The sequence below is a fragment of the Lepidochelys kempii genome, chromosome 8 (assembly GCF_965140265.1).
Source record: "Lepidochelys kempii isolate rLepKem1 chromosome 8, rLepKem1.hap2, whole genome shotgun sequence".
NCBI lineage: Eukaryota > Metazoa > Chordata > Testudines > Cheloniidae > Lepidochelys > Lepidochelys kempii.
In genome coordinates this window covers 95,044,417-95,070,066 of record NC_133263.1, presented here as the reverse complement: position 1 = coordinate 95,070,066, position 25,650 = coordinate 95,044,417, and the positions used below count along the sequence as shown (strand labels likewise).

At 41.0% G+C, this 25,650-nt stretch overlaps 1 protein-coding gene across 6 annotated transcripts in view; it reads right to left on the bottom strand.

Annotated features, from left to right (window-relative positions):
- The window catches only part of USP24 (ubiquitin specific peptidase 24), a 111,774-nt gene that overhangs the window by 80,867 nt on the left and 5,257 nt on the right, over window positions 1–25,650 (bottom strand). For all 6 annotated transcript variants that reach the window (XR_012160474.1, XM_073357590.1, XM_073357591.1 and 3 more), the window contains exons 2-7: window positions 9,105–9,270; window positions 7,942–8,009; window positions 5,504–5,647; window positions 4,515–4,637; window positions 2,705–2,740; window positions 2,035–2,100 (exon numbers count right to left, since the gene is read on the bottom strand). Coding sequence is in view for 5 of the 6 variants with exons in the window: in XM_073357590.1 (XP_073213691.1) it covers window positions 2,035–2,100; window positions 2,705–2,740; window positions 4,515–4,637; window positions 5,504–5,647; window positions 7,942–8,009; window positions 9,105–9,270 (603 nt within the window). In the remaining variant the exon portion in view is untranslated. The remainder of the gene's footprint in view (window positions 1–2,034; window positions 2,101–2,704; window positions 2,741–4,514; window positions 4,638–5,503; window positions 5,648–7,941; window positions 8,010–9,104; window positions 9,271–25,650) is intronic.

The following is a 25,650-nucleotide window of genomic DNA, read 5'->3' as shown; positions in this document are numbered from 1 at the left end:
CTTGCCATTATGACATACCAAGACCAATTTCCTCCTGAGAAGAGGCAATGACTTACATAATAGTGAGTGTCTCACTACAACCAACAGCCTGTAAGTTAAGTGTCCCTAGTCAAAAATCACTTTCTTAAGAAAGGAGTTACTAGTAAGTTAAGAGGAGAGAATCTATAACAATGTCTAAATTTAATGAGATAAACTCCCCTTCTCTCATATTTACATATAAACTACTTGCCTCTCCTTAATAAGTGTGTGTGGGAGGCAGAAGGAGGAGAAGAGGGAGGAAGAAGAAATCAACCCACTAAAAGGAAATAGAATTTTCCAAATTTGTAGCTCAACTGCAGGTGATGAACAAGTTATTACTTTACAGACAATTAAAATTTGAAAAAATGTGCTTCCTCTCAGTATTCTGGTTCTCAGACATGGTTATTTAGATTTGAAATCTGTTATATCCGAGTCTTCTAGATTACTTTCAACACCAAACACCATTAGGCTCTATGAACCTAAGACCTCGTATAGTTTATGTAGTCATAAAATGTGTCAAATTTTGATGCAGTAGTTAACATATTTAGAGTTATTTAGTGCCGAGATTCCAAGGCCAGAAAGGCCCACTGTGATCATAGAGTCTGACCTCCTCTGTAACACAGGTCATAGAACTTTCCCAAAGTAATTCCTAGAGAATCTCTTTTAGAAAAAGATATAAATTTGATTTAAAAAATGCCAGTGATGGAGACTCTTCCATAACCCTTGGTAAATTGTTCCAATGATTAATCTCACTGTTGAAAATTTACACCTTATTTCCAGCCTGAATTGGTCTAGCTTCAACTTTCAGCGAAGGGATCATGTTATACTTTTGTCTGCTAGTCTGGAGAGACAATTATTAAATATTTGTTTCTCATGTAAGTACTTATAGACTGTAATCAAGTCAATCCTTAACTTTCTTTTTGTTAAGCTAACTAGATTCGGCATCTTGAGTTTATCGTTATAAGGCACATTTTCTAATCCTTAACCATTCTCATGGCTCTTCTCTCAACCCTCTCTAATTTTTTAACATCCTTCTTGAATTGTGGATATCAAAACTGGACACAGAATTCCAGCAGCACTTGCACCAGTGACAAATAACGTCTCTACTCCAACTTGAGATTTCCCTGTTCACACATTCAAGGATCACGTTAGCCCTTTTGGCCATAGTATAGCACTGGGGGCTCATGTTCAGCTGATCCTCCACCATGACTCCCAAGTCCTTTACAGAGGCACTTCTTCCCAGGATATTGTTCCCCATTGTGTAAGTATGGCCTGCATTCAGCCATATTAAAATGATATTATTTGCTTGCATCCAGTTTACCAAGTGATCCAGATTGCTCTGTTTTAGTGACCTGCCCTCTTCATTATTTACCATTCTCCCAATGACTGGGCCATCTGCAAACTTCACGAGTGATGATTTTATGCTTTCTTCCATTGATAAGATAGACAGACGAAATATATAAACCAAAGATATTTTAAAAATAATTTACACATGGGAATCACCTTCCCTGCAACTGAAATGCAGCTACTTCAGTGATGAATGCTAAAACTATATAACAGTTTACCCTCACTTAAAACTGGGATGCTGAACCCAAACTGAAATTAATTCAGGACACCAATGCTAATAACTGCTCTCTTCTGGGTAGATTCATGGGATCTTTAGTAACAAGTGGTCAAGATTTTGTTTTTCTTTCAAGCAGCAGTAGACCATAATGCATTACAGAACTTTTAGAGCATGGTAACACGGTACATGTGGCTAGTTAGGATGCAAATGTAATGTGTAGATTTACATCCCAGCTTGCCAGGTGTCAACTCTCTGTAGAGACCAACTCTAAGTCTCATCTCAAATATATAGTTCCCTGACCTCCAACCATCCCATACCAAAGAATTCTCCCAGCATTCTTTTTGGAGTACTTCTTCAGTACTGAAGAAAGCGTTCTATGTATCAAATTACCAGTATCGCTTGCTATAAAACATTAACATATAAAGAACGACATCAACAGAAGATTAACTTACCCCAAGTTCAATATCTTCTGAATGGAGTTTAGACTGAATTGCTGAAAATCCACCCAACTCTGCAAACTGCAAAAAGCAGTATCAAGTCAATGAATTACAACTGTCTGCATTTTAAATATGTGATTAAAGCAAATATTCCAAGCTTTAACTTGGAGCGTATAAAGCTTGGTTCTCCAATGATCATCTCTGAAATAAGAATTCAAGACGAGATGCTTGAGCTGTCAACAAGGATCTTCCACAGTGGGATTTTAAGTTTAACATAAGACTTGTGCTTTCATGTCTATTTGATGGCTCACTGGGGAACACAACATAGAAGATCCACATAGGATGACAAGCTGAGAGACAGCATGCAGGATGCATCTCTCTAGCATTCCCTAGCAGCTGTTTGTGGAATGGCATGGCAGCCCCAGAGGTGACCTTTGGCCTTCCTCAGCTGAAGGGTACAAATCAGTAGTGCAAAGGTGGGAAAGGAAGAGGGAGGCAACCCAGCATGATTGCCTTGGCAAGGACCTTACCATCTATGTTGGGCAGGGTTAAAGTATAAAACTCATTGCTCTACAGTTGTCATCCTCTATGCGAACAAATATGAAGCATCACTTTTAAGAGTAATGAATTCAAGTGACAGACACCAGATACTATCAACAGTTCTTTTCAGTTTAGCTTTACCTACCCTGTTTACCAGATCCACCAGCCACCCATGAGGTTCCTAGATAATTAAAAAAAGTTAATTGGCAACATATTTTAAAACAATATGTGAAAGTCAGCTTTTTTTATTGTGTGCTGTATTTAGCATTTTGGGTTAATTAGCTTTATGTATGTGCTACTACTTCAAAGAATATATTTGTGTGTTTATGCTACCTCCTTTACTGAGTGCAGCTGGAGCTTTGAGTTGTTCTTATTACCATCATCCTTTTTTGGACAATGCCTGTCATCACCAACAATGGGTTGCGGCAACATTAAGCTATGTGGCTGCTGACTGACACACAACCATAATTATAACTTATCAGTAGTGTGGAATATGACGGAAGAACCTTCCCTGAATTTTGGCAGTTTCTTTTTGTTTTCACAAGCTCCGTGCTTTCTTTTTAGCAACAGAGTGATAACCAGAGACTGAAACAATTTTCATCCACACAACAGATACAGCACCCACAATGGCATTGCAAGCCTCAAACTGCATCTCTACCGGAGTGCCACCACCCTGACCTGAAGGGACCACCTTTAGGTGCGAGAGACTGAATGAGCATGTAGACTTGATCAGTTTTGAACTGTTTGCTGAGACTGCTAACAAGAGGGTTAATTAAGAGGGCAGTTTGTGAGGTGGACACTGGTATATTAGGATCTGGACAAGAGCAACTAGGTCATTTTATATAGCAAAAGCTAGAGATGTTAAATCAGTGGTCTCCAACCTTTATTTGCACAAGATCACTTTTTGAATTTAAGTGCAACCCAGGATCTACCCCGCCCCTTCCAAAAGGCCCCACCCCGCTCACCCCATCGCTTGCTCTCCCCCACCCTCACTCACTTTCACTGGACTGGGGCAGAGGGTGCAGGCTCTGGGCTGGGGCCAAGGGGTTTGGAGCATGTGGGGGGCCCTCCAGGCTGAGCCTGGGGCAGGGGGTTAGGGTGCAGGAGAGGGTGAGGAGTGCAAGCTCTGGGACGGACTTTGGTTCCAGGTTGGGGCAGGGGGTTGGGGAGCAGGAGGGGTTACAGGGTGCTGGCTCCACAATGGGGCTCAGGTGCGGGCTCCCACTGGGCACCACTTACCTTGGGCAGCTCCCGGGAGGTGGTGCAGTGGGGCTAAGGCAGGCTCCCTGCCTGCCTCAACCCATGCCATTCCCAGAAGTGGCCAGCATGCCGCTGGGGGGGAGATGGCATGCGCGTAGCTCCGCACACTGCCTCTCCCCTGCAGGCACCACCCCCGCAACTCCCATTGGCTGCAGTTCCCCATTCCCAGCTAATGGGAGCTGTGGGGACGGTGCTTGCAGGCAGGAACAGCACGTGGAGACCCCTGCCCCCCCAGACCACAGGAGCGTGCAGACTACTTCCGGGAGAGCCGTGGGCCAAGGCAGGCAGAGAGTCTGCCTTAGCCCCGCTGCGCCACCAGATTTTTAGCGCTGAAGATTGTGATAGACTGTCAAAGGCGCCAGGATCGACAAGTCGATCGCGATCTACCACTTGATGACCACTGTGTTAGATGGTCTTTTGTTTATTACTGGACTAGTAGTAATGATGACAGATTTAGAGAGGAATGGGCACCAATCCCCAGATCCAGTCCCTCTGGTAGAACATTCTCGCAATCATGAAAAGGGAAGGCTCTTCTGAAGAACCACCACATTTGGTATTCAAAAGCCACTCAATATTTTTTAAAGATTTACTTCAGCTTATTTTGGATAAGCATTTACAGATATTGGATAAGCCTTTTATACTCTAGGTATAAAGCATTTCTGTTCTATAAAACAGACAAAAATATGTATGATCACCTTTTGGAAAGTAGATATGGGTGAGACAGCATACAGATTTCCTTCTCCAAAGACTTCTGCCCAGTTTCTCTGGCATACCTTCATTCGATTCTTGAAATGGTATTCATTGTCAGGGTTAAAAGCCTTGAAAAAAAAAATACATTAAAAAACCAGTCACAACATGGCTTATTTGTGAGTCTCGAAGACTGATCTTGTTAATATTTGACTTCAGTAGTTGAACACAGTTCTTGAGCATGGCTAATTTTTCCAAGTGAAATATAAATTAACAGTTTAGCATGGATAATTCAGGTTAATGATACTTAGTACTTAACGTATACAGTATTACAACTTCAGAACACAGTACAAACAATCTCCAACAATCCTGTGAGGCAGATATCCCCTTATTGATTTTCTTCTACAGAAAGGGAGGACAGACTGAAAGGGGGTTAAAGTGATTTGCACATGGCCACAATAGTGTCAGAGCAGGGATCAGAAGACAGGAGTTCCCACCTCCCAGGGCTATGGTCATTCTTTTGGCAAGGTAGCCTCTTTAGAGCAGTAATACAAGGGAAGATTGTAAAAAGTGACCAATGATTTGAATGCTACACCTGAAATACCTTAAAGAGGGCTGATTTTCAGAAAGCATTGACCACTCAATCTGAAAAATCAGGCCCGGTCAGATCTCTCAAGTTCGACACACAAAACCTGAGACATGCAAAAAATCATTACTTACTTTTTAGTATTTTGGCCACAGTTTGAGTTTATGCTTTAAATGGTAAACAGTAGCAGCAGAAATATTAGAGGTCACAAGAGCTTTCCTGAAGATTGTAAACAAATCATCTGTGATGTTTAAGAACGCATTTCTAGAGACTTTCATGTTTTAAGGACATTAATAAAACTAATGAGTATTAATTCCTTCTATAACTTCTATCCTCCCTCCAAGTGAGTCAAATGTCTCCATGGATGTAAAATATTACCATTACAAGAGATTGCAGGATATAATACAGTACCATTGTAAGCACACCCAGAAGACCAACAGGAATTGGGTCTTGTTTCACTCTCTCTGCGACCAGATCTACTAGCAGCATCAACATGTTGTAGATTCCCTCATGGATTTCAGTACCCCATTTATGAACAGCACTTGATGTCAGCAGCTACCAAAATGAGAAAGATGCATCAATCTCTGGCACTGATCATTATTTTCAGAGTAACACTTTTCCGTAACAGTATTTGCTAGTAGTACTCTAATATAAATATTATTTATGATATCTTTACACAGCAGAAAGGGAGGAAAAGCAACAGTGATAGTTATAATTCCACCATTTTAAAACTTCCTAATTAGAAACAGGATATAGCAAACACTAAGAGGTAATCATCAAAATACACTGACGGTTTCTCCTGGAAATTACTATTTAACTCAGAAAAGTTTTGTATGGAAGAGAGCCATTCACTTTAATGTTTTTATTCCTAAATGCTTGAGTAACTCTGTTGACATGTTTGTAGGATGTTAGATAATCCATTTTTAATTCTTGCAATAAGCTTGTCACATGGCCACATTACTTTGCTTGCAGTCATGGTTTGCTATATCACCTCTCTAATATAATTTTCCTTAGAAATCGAGGGAAAATGTCATTACTGAATAGGTGTATGTTTAAAGAACATTTTTAATGGATTGGGAGGCAGCATTAAACCGCCATGTTAGGCCAAACTGATAACAGAACTACATTAGGTTTTTAAAAGGTAGAAACAGCAATTAGGTAAACATTACCCGCTGCGTTTGCTGGGCTTGCATTCAAATTACTAAGCTTTATAACCTCACAGAACCCAAAGACTATTTAATTTATTTTTTAAGATTTTCAGAAACTGCAGTGCATTAAGCTTCATGAATGGCTTATGGGTATTTTAGAGTAAATGTAACCCAGCGGAAGACTAACTCCGCAAACAGAATCTTTCAGCTACCCTCTTTCCATCTCTCCTCCTCCCCACCCACACCCCAACTATACAGGATGAAAACTAAGTAGGTACAAAGCACTCAGTGGTTAGAAAGCACAGACATTACTCTCAAGCCAATTGGAACATGATGTTATTTTCTTTAAATCCTTCTACCTGAAATATAATTTTTCCTGGAAATTGTAGGGCTTAATAACTGATGTACATTTAGAAAATCATATACAAGACCATTATTCTTAACTCCTAAAACACCAGTTAGTTTCAAAGGTCTATCCCTTGTTTACCATTGGAATATAGGACCATAGATGCGCATGGCACATTATGTAGCAGGATAAGGTAGTCTGTGCACCATCATGCTTATATGACATGATCATGACAAGAAAGAGAATGCACCGGACGAAGGGGCAATGGCATGGAGAGGAAAATACACAGAAACAGGGTAATGGAGTTGCTCATATGGTATGGTACATGTCAGTATCTGGATTTGATATTTTTAAATTACTATATTAAAAGAGGCTCAGAAAATCATGGTTTGGAAGGACTGTAGAAAAAGATGGCTTGTAAGGAAGGATTTGAGAGGGGGATAGAAGCTGCAAAGCATACAAGGTAAGCAAGACCATTCCAAGTGTAGGGGCTGCTTAGGATAAGCCATGGAGATTATTATTGGGGTAGGGAAGAGAGTGGTCTGGAGGAAGAATTAGTGGAAAACAGGGTCCAAATAAGAAAGTGTCATGCAACCAGTGTTGAGACAGAAGCAGGACAGAGTTTGTTCATAGCTTTGAAAGGAAGGACAAAGTTTGAGACTGATGTGGAAGGGGACATGAAGCCAGTAAAGGTAATTTTAAGTGGGATAGCATGATATAGTCAGAGTGATGGGCAAGGAACAAAGTTAGGTCACAGCATATGGAATAGGAAGGAGGAAAGCAAGATGATATTGAGAACTCCAAAGCGTAGGAGTTCACAGTAGGCCAGGCAGGAAAACCAAGCATGGAAGAGAGTTTTGGTGGTAAGCACAGAAAGGAAGGGACAAATTTTGGCTAGGCTGTAAAAGGCAGAAGTGGCAGGAGTTAGGGGTCTAACTGTGTAGGGTAATGGAGAGAGGAGAGGAATCGATTACTCCAATTTTTCAGACCTGGGGGACAGAACGATTGCAATGGAAGAATGAGGGAGGAAGACTGATCATTAGTACTAAACAATAATACATCCTAATATTTATGGAACTTTAGACCTTCAAAAACACTGTATCAACATATACCAGTTAAGGCCGTGATCCTGCAACTGACTACGGATGCAGGGACGCATCCATATGAAAGACCTCATTGATTTAAATGGAGCTCAGCACAGATGCAGGATTGGGGCATAAGCGTTCAATTTTACTGAAAAATTTATATGACCCCAGTCACCATAATATCAGAGACACATCAGAATGGAACAGAACATTTCATGAAATGGACTCCCAAACACAAAAGTTGGATTTGTGCACTTTCCTCCCCCTTACCTTTTTAAATGCTTCAGGCATACATCTGTCCATGAATCTTTTGCAATTCTCATCAGAATCAGAAAGACCTTTTCAGAAAGGATAGAGGGTATATAATTTAGGATTACCTCTGGCTGGTTTCCTACAGGCTCTTGAGCTCTAGATCTCAAAGCCTTGCTACTGAGGTCACAGAAGATGAGCTCAACAAATAACGTGTTTGCAACACAAAGCAATAAGCATCCTATTGGGATTACATTACTCGTGCTCTACATCTTTCACCAAAAGGGACTGGAGGTCAAAGAAACTAGATTTCCAGCCTTTTAGAAATTAGAGGCAGTTTAGTTTCCAAACATTCCATCTGGTACAACTACATGGCATTAACAGAACCTCACCTCTGTAGGTGTTTTTCCTTTCAACGACACAGTTTATGTTTTGATACTTGCACAAATCATTCTGCTGCTGCTCATCCACCATAACAAACTCACATACAGCCTACAGTACACTCAGCTAATTTTTTTTTTTTTTTACGCACTGTATTGTCTTCCACCAATGCAACAACATAGCATAACCTCCTTTTAGCTCGCCAGAGGGCATACTGAAAAGCAAGTTCATGTATACCTTCAACTTCAGGAGTTGAACGTGTTGCCTCCACAGCACCCTCAGCCCCTGACAATTTGACCCTCAGCCCCTGACCAGAGAGGAATCAACCCAAGTCTATGATATGGCAATAGAGAGTATTTCCACTAGGACAGCCTGGTCAAATAACCCACTCTACAGCTTAATATGGAGTGAGCTTGGACCCAAACATCATTAATATAATAATAAAATGCCCAAGTAAATTAATACAGCTCTTTATTGACAGTAATTTTTAAAATGAAACCATTTTACATACAAAAATATTTACAATCTTTAAAACATAGAAAGAACTGCATGCCTATTCTATTCCACAATCAAGCACACATGAGCAAGACAAAATTGAAACCCTCTTTGCAAAACCAGTATGAGCTCACAACAGCAGATTGTTAACTGTTCTAGCAATATTTTTGTATGGCACTAGTTAGTAAGTATAAAAATTGCAGTTTTCTAGAGCGTATCCTCTGTATACACCTTTACACAGAATTCATAAGTACTCTTCCTAAATACACACTGGACTCATTAAAAAACAAGTCAAAAACAGAACTTACCAAGTCTTGCTAGGTAGGTAGATGCAATTAGGCACTTGCCCAGAGACTCTTCTCGCTTATATGGTATGGACCAGTGATCTGTTAAGACTCTGCTCTCCAGTTCGTACAAATTGGTTGTAGGAAACTCAATACCTTCTCCAGAGCAGTTCCCATTTTCATCATTTTTCTGTGAATGAAAAGAGATACAAATGAAGAAGGGATTTTTAGCTGCTGCTCGTGATTATTTAGCTCATCAACTCCTTTAAGACAAAATTAGCATGTACAACTCCCACTGATTTCAAATGGAGTTGCAAGTATATTTGAGGGCAGAATTTGACGTTTCAATTGAATACCCATTGATACAGGGACTGTACTTTCCTCTATACATGTGTGTGTTTACATGTCTTATTTCCAGGCTTGCCAACTAATAATTTAAACTTAAGTCTTGTGATATTAATATTCCTGGAGTCTTGCGACAGAAGAATCTTAGCTGAATAAAAAACTGCCCTGGTTGTGAAGGAAAGCTGGAAAACATGAACCCTAAAGGTTCAAAAACTAGAAGACAAATTAAAAATAAGCTTGGTTTCTAAGCTTTAAGCTTTTAAGCCACTCTCAATTTTGGGGGGCCTGCCTCATGATTCTTGAACACCTGGGGTTAGCAATACTGTATTTAAATAATATCTAACAAACACCCCTAGTATTTTTATAATTTGATTTCTAGTAATTAAATACCAAATATTCTGTACTCAAACACTATCACAGAACATATTACATACTAAAGGTAATAAATGTCTCATGCTTACAGTGTGAAGTACCCTATTCACTTCAGAATTCTGCAATTTCATCTCAGTTATTCTCTACTAAATATTCACTGTGAAACATCTGACTAGGCCAGATATTGTATCATTTGAGGTAATTCAGCTGCATAACATGATCATTCCCTCATTTTAAGGACAGACTAAAATATTTCTAATATGCTGTACATAAAGTAGTGATTTATCAAAAAACCCAAATCTCAATCACAACTCTGCCCTTTTTACAGTCAAAATGAGTCATTAAAAAAAGCAGTGCTGTATTTTCCCATCCCCCTCCCACACAGGACAAGCAGCAATCTGCTCAGATCAACGTTACCCATTTCTTTTTAATTGCCACTGAATTGCAATTATTCCTGCACACAGAGAGAACACACAAAATTAGCCCAACATTCTTTGTGAAGTGCCACGTGAGGTAAAGCAGTGATGCCAGATAAAATAAGGGCCTGGGAAACAAGCTACCATTTCTTCTGTTTCAAATGCTGATCACCCAGTGTGGGGTGGGGTAGTGGGATTCACAGAGGAATTTTCCCTCTGACACGAAAACAGGAGGCAGAATTTGGCTCAGGTCCTGCACCAGTTGGAAATAAGTGAAAACAAAAATGTAGTAGCAGCAACAGGACCGCACTCAGGAGAAAAGCCACGTGATGCTCCTGGGGGAATTCTGTGCCACTGCACATGCAGAGAATTCATGTCTCCCCGCAGATTTCTTTGCTTCCCCACAGAAAATGATACGGAAGTAAAGGGAAGCCACGTAGGGGGTGGGGGACCTGGGGATGCCCACGGGCTTAGTTTGGAGGGGTACTGCCCTCCCAAACAAAGGCTAGGCATGGGGGGCACTCAGGGTCACATGCTACTGCCCCTCCCATTTCTTAGAGCACAGAGCTGCCCAGCTGAAGGAGAGTGCTGCTCGGACGCTGCCTCATGGGTCCTCCCTTTCTGTGTGTTAGGAGCCATCCTGTCTTCTGTACAAGAATGAGTGCCTGCAGTGGGGCAGGGGAATAGGATAGGGGAAGAGGCAGTAGGGAAGGAAGTGGGGTGGGATAGGGCAGGGATGTGGGAGTGAGGGCAGGAGACGGTGGGAAGGAGGATGAGAAGTGGATAGGGGAAGCGGGAGCCCAGCACTTGGCACCCCCTCGGTGGCAGAAGCTGGGGCTCCCCCCAATAAGCAGGCACTTTGAACCCCACCAAATGAGCCCTCCCCCTGCACTTGAACCACCTCAATGAGCCCCCCCACAGTCCCAGTACCCAGACCCCCACAGATATAAACCCCCACCAAGCCCCATCATGACACACCCAGACCCTTCCTGCCTAGTCCCAACCACCCTCACCTGGACCCCCCCTGCAGAGCTCCACTGCCCCTGCACCCAGAAAGCCCCAAATGAGTCCCGGTGCATCCAGATCCCCACAATGAGCTGCCACACCCAGATTACCCCACACAGAGCCCTCTTGTCCCACACCAGGCTCTCCCCACATGAAATCCCTCTACACTTGGATTCTGCTGGGCTGAGCCTGCCTGCCCACAACTGGGCCCCAGGGTGCTTCTGGGGCAGGTCCAGCCCTTGTACTTTGTCAGGGGTGGGTGCAGTTTCACCGCTGAGTCCCTTTCCCAGGGCAAGGGCTGCAGGGTGCTCCCCACTGCAATGCTGGAGCCTCCATATTTGTTTATTATATAATAAAATTTGCAGAATTTTAAAATATTGTGTGCAGAATTTTTTATTTTTGGGGGCCAGAATTCCCTTAGGAGTAATGTGGGGAGGAAGGACAAGGACAAAGCATATTCAAGTGTAAAAAAAAACAAAACCAAAAAACCCCCCACACCAGTGTCAGGGAAGTGAAATGAACAAAAGAAAGAAAATTAAAAGAAAACAGAATCCATGAGAAAGTGGTAAAGAATTTAGTCTATTTGAGCAAATAATGGAGCTCCTAGTTCTCACTGCATCCTATATGGAGGTTTTGTCCAGTTTATTTTAAAAAATTCTAACCTAACTAGAACAGTGATTCAAGAGCAGTAAGTTTAGAAATAAACTCAGACTGTATATAACTGACCCGTGGAATTCACTATTACAGGTGTTACTGGGATACAGTTGCTGAAGTAAAACAGAACAAGGCTGGATACCATGACCATTAATATTTGCAGCTGCACAGCCCAAAAAGAGTAATTAAGTCCAAAGCTTCAGGGCATAAGCTTGTCAGCAGACAGGAAGCAGTTTCCCCCACATCCAACTTTGTGAAAAACACTATGTAGTTGGCAAGCAACTATAGGATTTTGTATTTCGTTTGAAGCATCAGGTGTTGGCCACTGCTGTTGAAACAGCCTGATCTGATGTGTTAAATACATTCCTATGTAATTTATGTCTGAAATTATTATTTGGGGGGGGAGGGGAGGTAAGAGGATTTTGAAAGTCTAAGGGTATGTACGGAGCTGGAAGGTGTAATTTTCAGTCCAAGCAGACATACCCATGCTAGCTCTAATAGAACTAGTGTGCTTAAAACAGAAACGCAGCTGCAGTGGCACAAGTGGTGGGATGGGTTAATCGCCCTGAACACAATCCCATTTGAGATCTTAAGAATGTACTCGGGGAAGCTAGCCCATCCCATGGCAGCTACACTGCTCTTTTAGTGTGCTAGTTCATCAGATGCAGCATGAATACGTCTACTCAAGCCAGAGATTACACCTTCTAGCTCCAGAGTAGACATACCCTTAATGAATTTATTATGCTGAAAGATATTGGAGACAAAACTGACAACACAAGTGCTCTAGAACAGTAGTTCTAAACTAGGGGTACATGTACTCCTAGGGGTACACAGAGGTCTTCCGGGGGTCACCAACTTATCTAGATATCAGTCTAGTTTTACAACAAGCTACAGACACTCCCTGGGTTACGCAAGACCCGATTTACACAAATTCACACTTATGGAAAAAGTTCTGTAAGCTAGAAATAGGAGGGTTTTGGGGTTGGTTTCTTTTTTGGCATAACGTTCAAGTATACGTTTCTGACTTATGCAAAGTTAGAGTTACGCAAGGCTTTCCGGAACCGAACAATTGCGTTAAGTTGGGGAGCGTCTGTACATAAAAAGCACCAGCAAAGTCAGTACAAACTAAAATTCCATACGGACAATGACCTGTTTATACCTCTCTCTATGCTATACCAGGGTCGCCTAACTGTGGCTCATGAGTCGCATGCAGTTCTTTTACAGTTAAAGTGTGGTTCACGGAGCCCCCGACGCCTCCCCCAATTCTCTGCCTACCAGAAGCTCAGGCTTCTTCCCTGTGGCAGGATGGTGGGTCTAGGAGCTTCTGCGCGAGACAACTGGTGCCTACTGATAGTGGGGGGCACAATTTAAAGCCCCCCGCAACAGCTTAAGTCACACACACCCAGGCATGCCCCTCGCCTTCCCACAGCAGCTCCTCCCTGCAACTTCCAGGTGTTAGCTCCGTGTGGAGAGGCACTGCTTTAGCTCCACAGGGAGAGGCAGCAGTAAAAGCAGGAGCTCTCCCTGCAGCTCCCAGCTGTTTGCCACTGTCTCTCCCCATGGCCACAGCTCCCAGCTTGCTGGCTCCAGCAGCTGCCTGGCAGGGAGGGGGCCCGGCAGCATCATGCGACCGAGCAGAGCCAGCAAATCCTGGCAAAAATCCGGAGGGGGTGGGGGAGATATGACCCCACGTGCCTCCCCCCATGCATCACCTCTGGCAGTGGGGCGGGGGGAGGAGGGGATTCGGGACTGGAGGTGCTCTCAAACGTCTCAAGATTGTCATGCACAGCTCAGAGGGTTAGTAGGTTTGGCCATCCCTGTACTATACACTGAAATGTAAGTACAATATTTATATTCCAATTGATTTATTTTATAATTATATGATACAATAATGGTACTGAAGAACAGGGAGGGAAAACCAGTAACTGACAGAACAGCGATGAAAGCAGTCTGCAAAGATTTCTACACCAAACTGTTCGCCTCTCAGATAAATGTCCCAGTACCAACACTTCAACCAACCAATGAGCACGTACTCCCAGTCCTTGTCAGCAAAGTTTGACATGTAGTTCACCAAATGAAGGAAGGAAAAGCCCCAGATAAAGATGGACTGACAATTGAAATTATAAGAGCTGGAAGCCAAGACCTCTGGGAAACCCTTGCTCAGAGGTTTAGCCATTACTTGGACATGCAGAAGATACCATCTAGCTGGAAGGAGTCCAACACCATTCTGCTGTACAGGAAGGGCGATCATGAAGATCTAAAGAACTATCGTCCAATATGCCTACTCTCACATGTCTACAAGCTGTTCACCAAAGTAACAACAAACAGACTCTCACAGAGTCTGGATGAGCAGCAGCCGAGAGAGCAGCAGGCTTTCCAAGGAATTTCAGCACAATGGACTATATTTTCACTATAAAACAGCTATTGGAACACTCAAGGGAATACAAATTCCCTTTATGTACTGCCTTCGTCGACTATGAAAAGCGTTTGACAGCAATCAATGCAGCGTTGACAGCTCTTGCAGAGCAGGGCATCGACACAAACTACATCAAACCATTAAAGGAAGCAAATTCTGACTGCACTACAAATATAACTTTATTTGATATTCCCCTTTGCATCCCAGTTAAGGAAGGTGTGAAATAAGGAGACACCGTTTCACAGAAACTCTTAACAGCCTGCCTCAAAATGGTAATGAGGCAGATGATTTAGAGGGGTGGAATCAACATCAATGGAGAGCACTTAAACCATCTCAGATTCATGGATGATATTGTGTGATTGCAGAAAATACTACCAAACTATAGAAAATGCTGCTAGAACTCAACACAAAAAGCAGCCAAGTCGGACTGAAAATTAACAGTTCCAAAACGAAATTTATGTGGTCTGATACCTTGCCAAAAGCCCAAATAAAAATCACAGGAGAACAAGTAGAAGTTGAGCAATATGGCTATTTTGGCCAAGAAATTAACACGTGCCACGATCAGGAAAGCGAGCTCTCGTGAAGAAAGCAAGCAGAAAAACCAACAAGGCAACATGCGCCAGCCTCTTCAGCTCAACAGTACTGCCAGCAATGTTGTATGGCAGCAAAACATGGGAGCTGACGAAAGAGAGGAACAGCAACTGACTGTCACGGAGAGGGCGATGGAAAGAAGAATTCTGGGAATTTCCAACAGCGACCGAGTCCCCAGTGAAGCAATCAGACAGCAGAGTAGAGTGCAGGATGTTGTTTTTGAGAGCATGCATAGTAAAATGCAATGGGCCGGGCATATAGCAAGGCTCACTGACTATCGATGGACTGCAGCTGTCACCGAGTGGTACCCCTGGGAACTGAAATGCCCACTCACACGACCTCCAAAGAGATGGGAAGATTTTATTGTGAAAATACATGGCCGCACATGAAAAAGGAAGGCCAGGATATGAGAAGAATGGAAGGTGTGTTGTGATTGGCACAATCTATATGAGGGCTGAAGGACTGATCGATCAAGGTGATATGGTAAAAATGAGAAAGTAAGTAATTTGTCCAGTAATAGTGTGCTGTGTCACTTTTGTATTTTTATATCTGATTTTGTAAGCAAGTAGTTTTTAAGTAAGGTAAAACTTGGGGTACACAAGATAAATCAGACTCCTGCAAGGGGTACAGTGGTCTGGAAAGGTTGAGAGTCACTGCTCTAAAACATACAATGTAAGTAGTACGGCTGAACCTCCACACCAGTTTAAGACTTGGCCTCTTCAAACACTGCTAACAGGGTGCTACCACAGCCACCTATCCACCAGGAAATGGACTGAAACCACAACTCATTTCATGTAGACCAGAAAAAAAGACTGTACATTTATTAAAATGAGTCATCTTTTTCTAGTACAAGATAGGATAGTTATTAGTCCAGTAAAAAAGAAAAATAACTCAAAGAGGTGTCAGTGGCACATCGGTGCAGAACCTAGGTCATCGATCTGACTCCTACCCAGGCTTGTATTGACTGAAAATGACCTTTTAGTGACTGGTTTACGTGAAGTGAGTTGTGGACTCAGTCCATTTCTTAGTGGATAAGCATCAGTGTTCTTTAAAAAAAATAAATCCACTGCTGGCATCAGTTTGCATCTTGTTGGCAGTTTTAGGAGAGGCTAACAGTATGTCTACACTACGAACGCTACAGCAACATAGCTACACTACAGCAGCAGAACTGCAGACGCTTGCTACAGCGATGAAAGGGGTTTTTCCGTCGCTGTAGTAAATCCACTCTCCCAAGAGGTGGTAGCTGGGTCAATGGAAAAAGTCTTCTGTCGATCTAGAAGTGTCTATATTGGGACTTAGGTCAGCTGACCTATGTCACTCAGGGGTGTGAAAAATTCAGCGATTTAGCTAGGTCGACCAAAGTTTCAGGTGTAGACCTGTCCTTATTCTTAAATTGGCATGGATACTCAACTGCTACTACCCACGTTGAACATGTTAAAGGACTTCAGGACTAAAGGATGTCCATTGTGTGTGTCACTATTATCTTTCAGCAGTACTGACCTTTTATGCTTCCTTCCCCACAGAGATTAAAAACCATACAACAGAAGGTGATCACTTAAGTCAGTACCACTGAGGAAATGAGAGAGGAGATGTTAAATACAAATTCCCCCAACAATCTGCTGTATTTCTGAGGGGGTCAGCCACATACCTTCACTAACAGTCTAGTGAAAGGAATGCCATTTACATGAGGAAACGGTGATGTTGGGTGGTTAGAAAGTTGACTTAATAACTTAAGCCATCATTTTGGGAAAGGGAAAGCATCCCTTGTCATATTCCTTTGATTGGAGAAAATATAGCTGAGTTTTTCTTCTGCTAAAACCCTGCCCCAAAAAGATATCAAACAACTAAATAGTAATTATATAGTGTTCAAGATACAAAAGCAGCTTTACAAGTGATGTCAAGCCTATGTTGTCGGCCTTTAGCAAACACAGAAATGGCTTACAAGGCAAAGTCAGCTTCTACCTCATAATAGTAAAATTTCAGACCCTTCATTTCTGGAATATTATTGCCTTTTTCAAGTAGTTTATACTACCAAGGACTCAATTTTGTATCTTACAACACACCTGAAATGGGTAGTAACTCCCCTAGAAATGCATGGCTGCTTCTTGTTAATATCATCCTTGGATACTAATTCAAATGGTTTATTATTCAACTTTTAAAAAAAAGCATTAGTGTAGTGCTCTTGAAAATTAGGGTTTAATAGCAGATGTGAGAGCCAGATATCCTGCAGAAATGCACTATGCATGCATGTTTCAGTATTACACTATTTACTGAGACCCAATTGTAGATTTAATTGACTTTGGCAAAATTCTCTAGTTATGATTTATAATCAGACAGCCACCTTCCTCAATTCCCTCTCAGAATTTAAAAGTATTAAATATTTTTGGTATTAAATGGATAATTTAACACTTATCCAATACTTATCCAATACTAAAATTAATTTAAGATTTGATTTGTTAATTTAATTCTGATTTAACAGTCAAAGCATTTTATTCTTAGTGTAATTTAGTATTAATAGCAACTTAACTCTGGTGATGTTTTCTTAATTTTAGTTTTACTTTAAGACTTTTAATGAAGTTCATAAAATAGAAACAGATATGGAATCATATTTCTTTCAATAAGCAATGGGTGACCAGAACCTTTGAGGACCTGGGATGAATACTAGCGGTCAACCTAAAAGTCTCACTAGTCCCCGCTAATAAATCTGTGGTTTTTACAATATGAAGGGAATGTCTCACGGCCAAGAAAACAGATCTAAGTGCCTCAATTTGTTGTTTCAGAGACTTCCCCAGTGATTTCAATCTGTCCCTATATGTAAACACAACTCACATTTTAAGATCAGTAAGTAACACATTTGGAATACGTCCTAGTGCTTAAGAAGCACAGGATGAGGAGACAAGACATATGGAACCTGTTTCCAGATCTTCCATAGGCATGGCTCAGTGACAATGGCTAAGTCACAGCTTCCTGGTGCTTCAGTTTCCTCAGATATAAAATAGCAATAATGGTACTTTGCTACCTCAGTGTGTTGAGGCACGATTCATGAGTATTTGCAAAATGCTTCAAGATGCTGAGATGAAAGGCAGTGTAAAAACACTACATCAGATACTCATAAAAACAGGGAGCATTTATCTCTGCTCCCTGATCTGTAATGTTTGATGTCTGTCAACCTAGGAGACAGAAATGAATCCTGAAATCGACACGACAGTTCCAGTTCCTGTTCCTCTTCTAGTTAGCTATCCAGAGGAATTTTCAGATTTAAGACAGCACGTATGTTCTGCAGTCTGTCTGGGAACCTCAATTTTTAAAAAAAGCTTTACAAATCCACCTTTTAGTCTCTGTGTCTAGGATCTATTATGGCAGGTGCTGAAAGCTGAATTTTTTTTTTTTAAATCAACCACCCAGAGTCACTTCTTTGCATGTTACACAGTAATTTCAACCAAATATCTCAAAACACTGTCTACCTTATAAAGTGAGATGTAATGTTTGTCTTCTATTCATTTTGTAAACTGGTGGACATAAGCACAGTGGTTAAGTGATTTCCTCAAAGTCCTACAAGTGGAAGATCTGGGAACAGAACCAAAGATTTTCGACTCCCAACATTACCCTAAATTCATCTAATACATACTGCTCACAGCAAACTTGGCATCCATTTCTAATCTTAAGAGAACCAAAACTAAACTTTGCAGAACTTCATTAGTGCAAGTTAGCGACAGAGACCCATTGTGATTTACAAGAATTTTACCAGTTAGTAAGTATAGTACATGCCAAAATGTACTATATAGTGTTCATTTATTTTGAGAGTGCAATCTAGCTTAAATTGTTGATAATACTTCATTATATTTAGATAATTATTCTAGCCATATATATGCAGAGCACTTAAGTTCTAGCAAGACAAGAAGCCACTACAACACTTTGCTATTACATCTTTGTAAAGGAGGGAGACTGCTTCATGTGTGAAAATTATGAAGTTTTAGCTGATTAGCAAAGTCAGGAAGGTTATACTTTATTGCTGTTCTGCTACCAAAGTGATACCAAAAAAGTCCTAGACTGCTTAAGCATTTGGATGATTTACCTAATTTCTACAGAAAGTCAACTCCTTTAGCTCAAATTTGTGCTATTACACACAAATGTAAGTGTAGCTTGCAGCATAGGTACGGGAAGCAATTAACATTTAGTAGCACTTGTATATGAGGATTGCTTTTCAGTTCACAAGTCTTAGGGCTAGCTCCACCTAGCTGAAGCTAACTGGGATCCTTTTTACAGGTGAATTTAAATATGCTCCCATCAAGCCTCTAAGTCAGCGTACACACACAGAGCAAGATACAAGCTCTGAGGCTACTTCAGACCAGTGATGAGCTGCCAAAAGCTGAAGAACCAGTTCCTTCAGTCGCTCTGGGTCTTCAGCGGCACTTCGGTAGCAGGCCCTTCAGTTGCTCTGGGTTGTGCCGCCAAAGACCCGGAGTGACTGAAGGGCCCGCTGCTGAAGTGCCGAAGACCCGGAACACTGCTGGGTGAGTAAAAATTAAAAAGGGATTCTCAGGGGAGCCTCCCCAGCTGAGACCTCAGGCAGGCCGGACAGGACGGTCCTGTGGGCCGGATGTGGCCCGTGGGCAGGAGTTTGCCCACCCCTTTAACAACCAGTTCTAAACCGGCTTCAAAATTTAACTGGTCCGTTCGAACCGGCTCCAGCTCACCACTGCTTCAGACTGTTACCAAGGGTCTATCAGTGGGCTTAATCTTCTTTCAGAGTAGCAGCCGAGTTAGTCTGTATTCGCAAAAAGAACAGGAGTACTTGTGGCACCTTAGCGACTACAAGTACTCCTGTTCTTTTTAATCTTGTTACAATCCCTAATAACTATTAAAAATTAGGCCCAATAAAGTCATCATCTTCGATTTCCTATTTTTCATTCAAAACTGCAAGCTACATAAACAAAGCCAGTGTACTGTATAAGACTGGATACAGGAATGCTATACACACTTCCAAGAGGAAATCCTCTTAGCCCAAAGCCAGTCTAGAAATTAAATTTATTTAATTAAAATTTTATAAGAGTACTGGTGGGAACTGCAATTCCTGGTTTCTAGGGTAATGGTGTGACGTTACCATTCAGTGTTCCCCAGCCCAACTGACTAGATGTTCAGAGTCCAGCACAGTGCACAAATATTAGTAGGACTATAGCTGAAAAAAAGACAATGGGATCCTAAGCCTATGTTTTGCACATATTTGATTTCCTGGGAGATATGTGGCTTAAGGAAGGGCAATATTGATCCCTTTAGTATAGTGGTTCTCAACCTGCAGCCCAATCAGCATATAGCTGCAGCCCCTGTGACATCCTCAGGGCCATAAAGGTAGTATATATATTGTGTGGATACGGCCCAAACAACACAGAGAGCTGCATACGCAGCCCACAATGGTAAACAGGTTGAGAACCATTGCTTTAGCGTAACCATCATGTGTCCTGGAAACCATGAGAGATCAGGAGGTACAATGGCACCTATTGCAAACATTGTTTGGCCTCATTTTTAAAGTTAGGTAACTAGCATTAGTGTAGGAAAGGGGAAAATAAAGCCATTACAAGGAATGTCACTGATACTGTAAGCTTCTTCTGTGGCTGTGTATATGCCATGTACATGTAAAAACATATCTGAAGGTGAAAATGTTTTAAATACTATGACAAGAAATATTTTAAACAGAATTGTGTACAGGTGTATTCCACATTCATAGATGCAATTCTATAGTCTAGTCATTGCACCGATCCTGAGGAGTAAATAATTATAAAACATTTTGGAGCGATCACACACAAACATACTGCTTGCCAGAACGCCAAAAAACAATCTTTAGTAGGAATTAAATATTGTGCCTTAATGAATGACAGATTTCCAGAAACAAAAAAAAAAACAAAAAAAAAAAAATCATCGGTAGTGTTATTTGCTGCTGCCAGGACACTAGGTATTGACATTACAGTGCTGCAAGATCACTAGAGATATAAAAATGTTTGCCCAGTGACAAAATAAGTCAGTAGGGAAAGATTTTCAGGATTCTAAACGAGGTATTAAATTAGGGTGATCACAATAAATTAGTAAGGATAACAAAACTGACATTTCTCTTAAATCTCAGTATGTAGCACTAGCCATTAGGCCATCTTGCTTATGAAAATCAGCAAGTGCCTAATCCTGCTTGCCATGAAGAGAATAATAATATATCACGTCAGTTCTAAGCCTCCATACATGGAGCTTAACTCAGATATTTAGTCCTACTTACTCCCACCTACTAATGTAGGAGTGTAAAAGGAGTCTAATGACGAAACTTACACAGCAAGGAGCTATGATAAATGTAAATTTAAGTTATTAGCTGCTCTTTCCCCCCCCCCCCCCAAAACTCCTTTCCTCTACCCCTACAGACTGCGAACTACACCATGCTAGGCTCCCTAAACTCCACAGGCCACATACAGAGACAATGAGCAAGGAGGTGTGAACTTCACATTAGTGAAGCATGTGCAAGTAGAAAGGGAGTCTGCATTAGTGTAAATAAGGCAAGTGGAGGAACTGAAGAAGCAAGGTAAATTCAGACTACCCCAGACTCCTCTGAATTTGGCTTAGAGTGTGGCAGAAACTTACATATTGAAAACTATTCCTCTTGCAAATTTAACATACCCAAGTGCTTCTGAAAATAAGGGTTACAAATAAATAAGCACTTCCTTACCCTCCCAGCCCTCTTCTTACAAAGAGCTACTGTTTGCTAATCCAAAAACATTCCTAATGATCTGCTGGAATTAACTTCTAACACTGGCAATTTGTTTTTATCCCCATTTTCCTTCAGTATTTCACTTCCTTATTAAACATCTGCCACAGAATAGTGCTTTAGACTGGGAAGATAACCAGAAAATGCAGCTAGAGAATGTTATATCAAAGAGACTTCCTGCCCAGCTGAGAAGCCGACCTCTCATCTGCATGGACTACAAACATCACCTCTATAACATGTGTCCTGAGTCAATCTAGTAATTTAAAAGCATTAATTTTTATGTGACAACTACTTCAATACACTGCAGATTACATGCCAAGTGATTTGCAAGTCCTCTGAATACAAAGCTAGAATTTAGCATTAGCAACTCAGTCTAATTCTCATCCAGTACTACCCTCTTCAAGTAGTTTCTTGGTGTCTGTCTCTACTCTTGGCCCATCAAGATTTGTAAACAGTGAAAGATATGTCAAGTTACTTAAAAAAAAGTGCTGAAAAATTTAAATAGGCAAAACCAAGAAACGTACTCTAGCTTACTCAGTAGTCTTTAGAAATGCAAGTGCAGAGAACTGGAAGCGTGTTAAAATTCTAATGCCACTTGAGAGCCACACAGCAGCTAGACAGGAATTTAATGACAGCATCCACCACAAAGCTTTATTTGATTACTTAATTATTTTACAAGGCCAATTCTTATGTAAAACACATTGTAAAAACTTCCAGAATTACATGCAAAGATCTTCATGTTGTATAATTCAAAATCACTATGTGCAATAAACAGGACTGTCTGAAATTTACAGCAAGATCATGGGGTTAAATTTAACACATTTGTTTAGTTAAAGACTAAGATTTATCACACATGACAAAAGAATTATTCTTTGCAAACATACAGCTCCCTCTATGCAATGATGTCAAAGCACTTTAAAAGCCTTCATGTTCACTGTACACTTATGTGGTGGACAAGTATCGTTATTCTCATTTTACAGAAGGAATCCAAAAGCACAGAGAACTATATCCAAAGCCACATGGTAAATCTGTGGCAGAGCCAGGAAGAGAATCCACACTTCCTGAGTCACATTACCGTTAAACACAAAAACTACTCTCTCGCCTCATTATTGCAACACAGTTTTGAGATGCGTACAGTATAGCTAGTGAAAAATTGCTGCTGTCACATTGTTCACAAAGGTTACTGGCCATTTCCCTTACAAAGCCTCTTTTTTATGAGGTAGAACGTGGGAAGAATGTTGGCAGAATGATGGAATTCTACCTAGAACATAAAACTACCTTTGAAAACAATCTTGGATGAGTCTATAGTACAAAGGTATCCTCGTGCAATATGGTATGAAGTGGAACCAAAACTCATACATCACAAATTGACGAAGAGAGGACATATTTAAAGTGAGTCAGGGACAGCTAGAAGGCATACAATCTATTAGTCACACTTTAACAAGAAGATCACAGTAATGATGGTTAGAAACCATTTAACAGAGTAAGAGAATATCCAAAGAGACACTACAACCATTATAACATGCATGGTTGCTCCTACATTCCGGGAGTTTAATATCAGTCATGGTTTCTTATTGGATCACACAGAATTTGTGGACTCTCTGGTCATGCTTCCAGCATTCTGCTGGCTTGCCTGCCAAAACCCTTGCTGCTCCTCGCTACAGAATCCCTGCATCTGGTCTCTGCACGCTGGTGGGTCTGCTCCATTTTGAGCCTTTCCCTCCCAGGCAAGACATCACTATAAAACAATTTAAAATTTTACTACACATTTCACTTTGCAATGTTAGTAGGAATAAAAGGAAGCTGGTTGAGTAGGATCCTGCACATTCAACAAAAGCCAATCAAGCTGAAAAAGATATTGCACTTCTGCTTTTAAGTATGACAGGATTTTTCACTGGAGAGGCTTTATCATAATATACTCAATTCCTGGGCCATAAGGGGAGAAGAATTTTTCCTATATGGCTCAGTAAATGCTCAAATTTAAGGAAGTCTGTATGGCAAGCAGACTTCTTGAGTTTTCTTGCTTTCTTCCTTTCCTTCTACAGAAGTCAATCTCCTGACAGAGAATTACACATTTTGCTCACTTTCTGATACCACTCTCTGAAGAGAAAGTATGTAGATTTACTGCTAAAAAATTGACATTCATCTTCATCATTCATTCACAAGCCTGTTTCAAGCATGTACAACAGCTTCTATTCTGATCAGCAAGAGATATATGAAAAGAGTAAACACTTCATACTTCTTGTGAAAACAGCTTAATTTAAAATCCATGTTTAAAGAATGTGGTGTGCAGATTTCTATATTTTTTCCAAATCAATTTGTCTGCCGTTTGGAGTAAATCTAATATGCATTCAATTTATGTTATGCTAACAGGGCCTAATCAAGACTTGTATAAGCAGGTATAACTTAGCTGGTCCAAGGTGTTTTGCCTTATACAGGGAGAACCTTTTGGGGCAACCGAAACCCTACTGTGATGCTTAATTATGTTTCAGAAGAGTAGCAAAAATAATCAAACATTTTTTTGTGGGGGGAGGGGGGAAGGCATTTCTTTGAATTTTGACATTCAATTTTTATTTTTCTTGGTGAGATGCGCGTGAAGATGCAAACAAGATTAACTGTAATCGATAGGCCTCACCTATTTGCAATGACATTTAGTTAAAAGTTAGTTCACTCTAAGTAAATAAACTAGATTGCTGTATAGTTCAAGTTTCAGTCTACATACAAAGAGGAATTTATAATTTTTCCTTTTTTCTCAACCATGACATACAAAATATATTCAATGCATCAGGATGGCTCAGTGGTAGCAGCCTTACTTCTGGGCTAGTGCAGTGGTTCTCAACCTTTCCAGACTACTGTACCTCTTTCAGAGTCTGATTTGTCTTGCATACCTCAAGTTTCACCTTACTTAAAAACTACTTGCTTACAAAAATCAGACATAAAAATACAAAAGTGTCAGAGCACACTATTACTGAAAATTTGCTGTCTCATTTTTACCCTACAATTATAAAATAAATCAATCTGAATATAAATATTGTACTTACATTTCAGCGTGATATTTCAGGCTGTTTTTCACTTGTGAGCCTTGTTTGAAGATTGAACTGCATGCAGCAGGGCTGAAGTCTGTAACTTACCTTCATGTGGCCCTGGGCAATTGCCCTGCTTGCCACCCCCTAATGCCAGCCCTGCGCTTGCAACCCTCTAACCCAACCCGTGACCTCCCTAGGGGTGCAACCCCTAGGTTGAGAAACACTGATGTAAATTAGTTGAGTAACCCCTGGACGACCTCTTTGTACCCCCAAGGATATGTGTACTCCTGGTTGAGAACCACTGGGCTAGTGGATGAGGCATACAGTTTTCACACCATGATCAGGGATCCCCTCCCAGGCTGACACTGCAGTACTTGGGGGGAAGAAAAGGGGCAGCTGATCTGGTATCCTTCATGTTATCTTAAAGTGACATTCTTCCAGCATTCAATACGTATCCAGTGTCATCTCTGTTCTGGCCAACATTCTCCCTCACTCAACATAACAGATTCTAACATCCAAGTTTCTGCGTACATTAGCGACTGCATAATGGTCACATTTGCCTTCACAGTCACCACTACATAAAGCACTCAATCATTTATAAATCTATTTACACCTGCAGTATGAATTATACAGCGGTAACAGAACTCCAACTGAAAATGTGGAATACAAACCCATTCTGTAACCTATATTATGCCTGAAGCTCTTCCATTTTGTATTACAAAAAATGGAAACTTTTTTAAGGCAAACACACTAATACAATGTGATTCACCAGACCACCACAGTTCTGTCCAGAGAAAAACATCCTGTAGTAAAAAATAAATTCCAACCACAGGTTCATGAACTGTATTGAAACATACCATCTAGATAAAAAAGCATAACATCCCTGCACTGTGTGCCACTTGTTAAGTGATAATCTAGAAATAGATTTAACAGAGAGGCAATTACTCTACCGTGCATACTTTCTGGCAAGTCTTAAAATGCTAACATGAAGTTCAACAGAAAC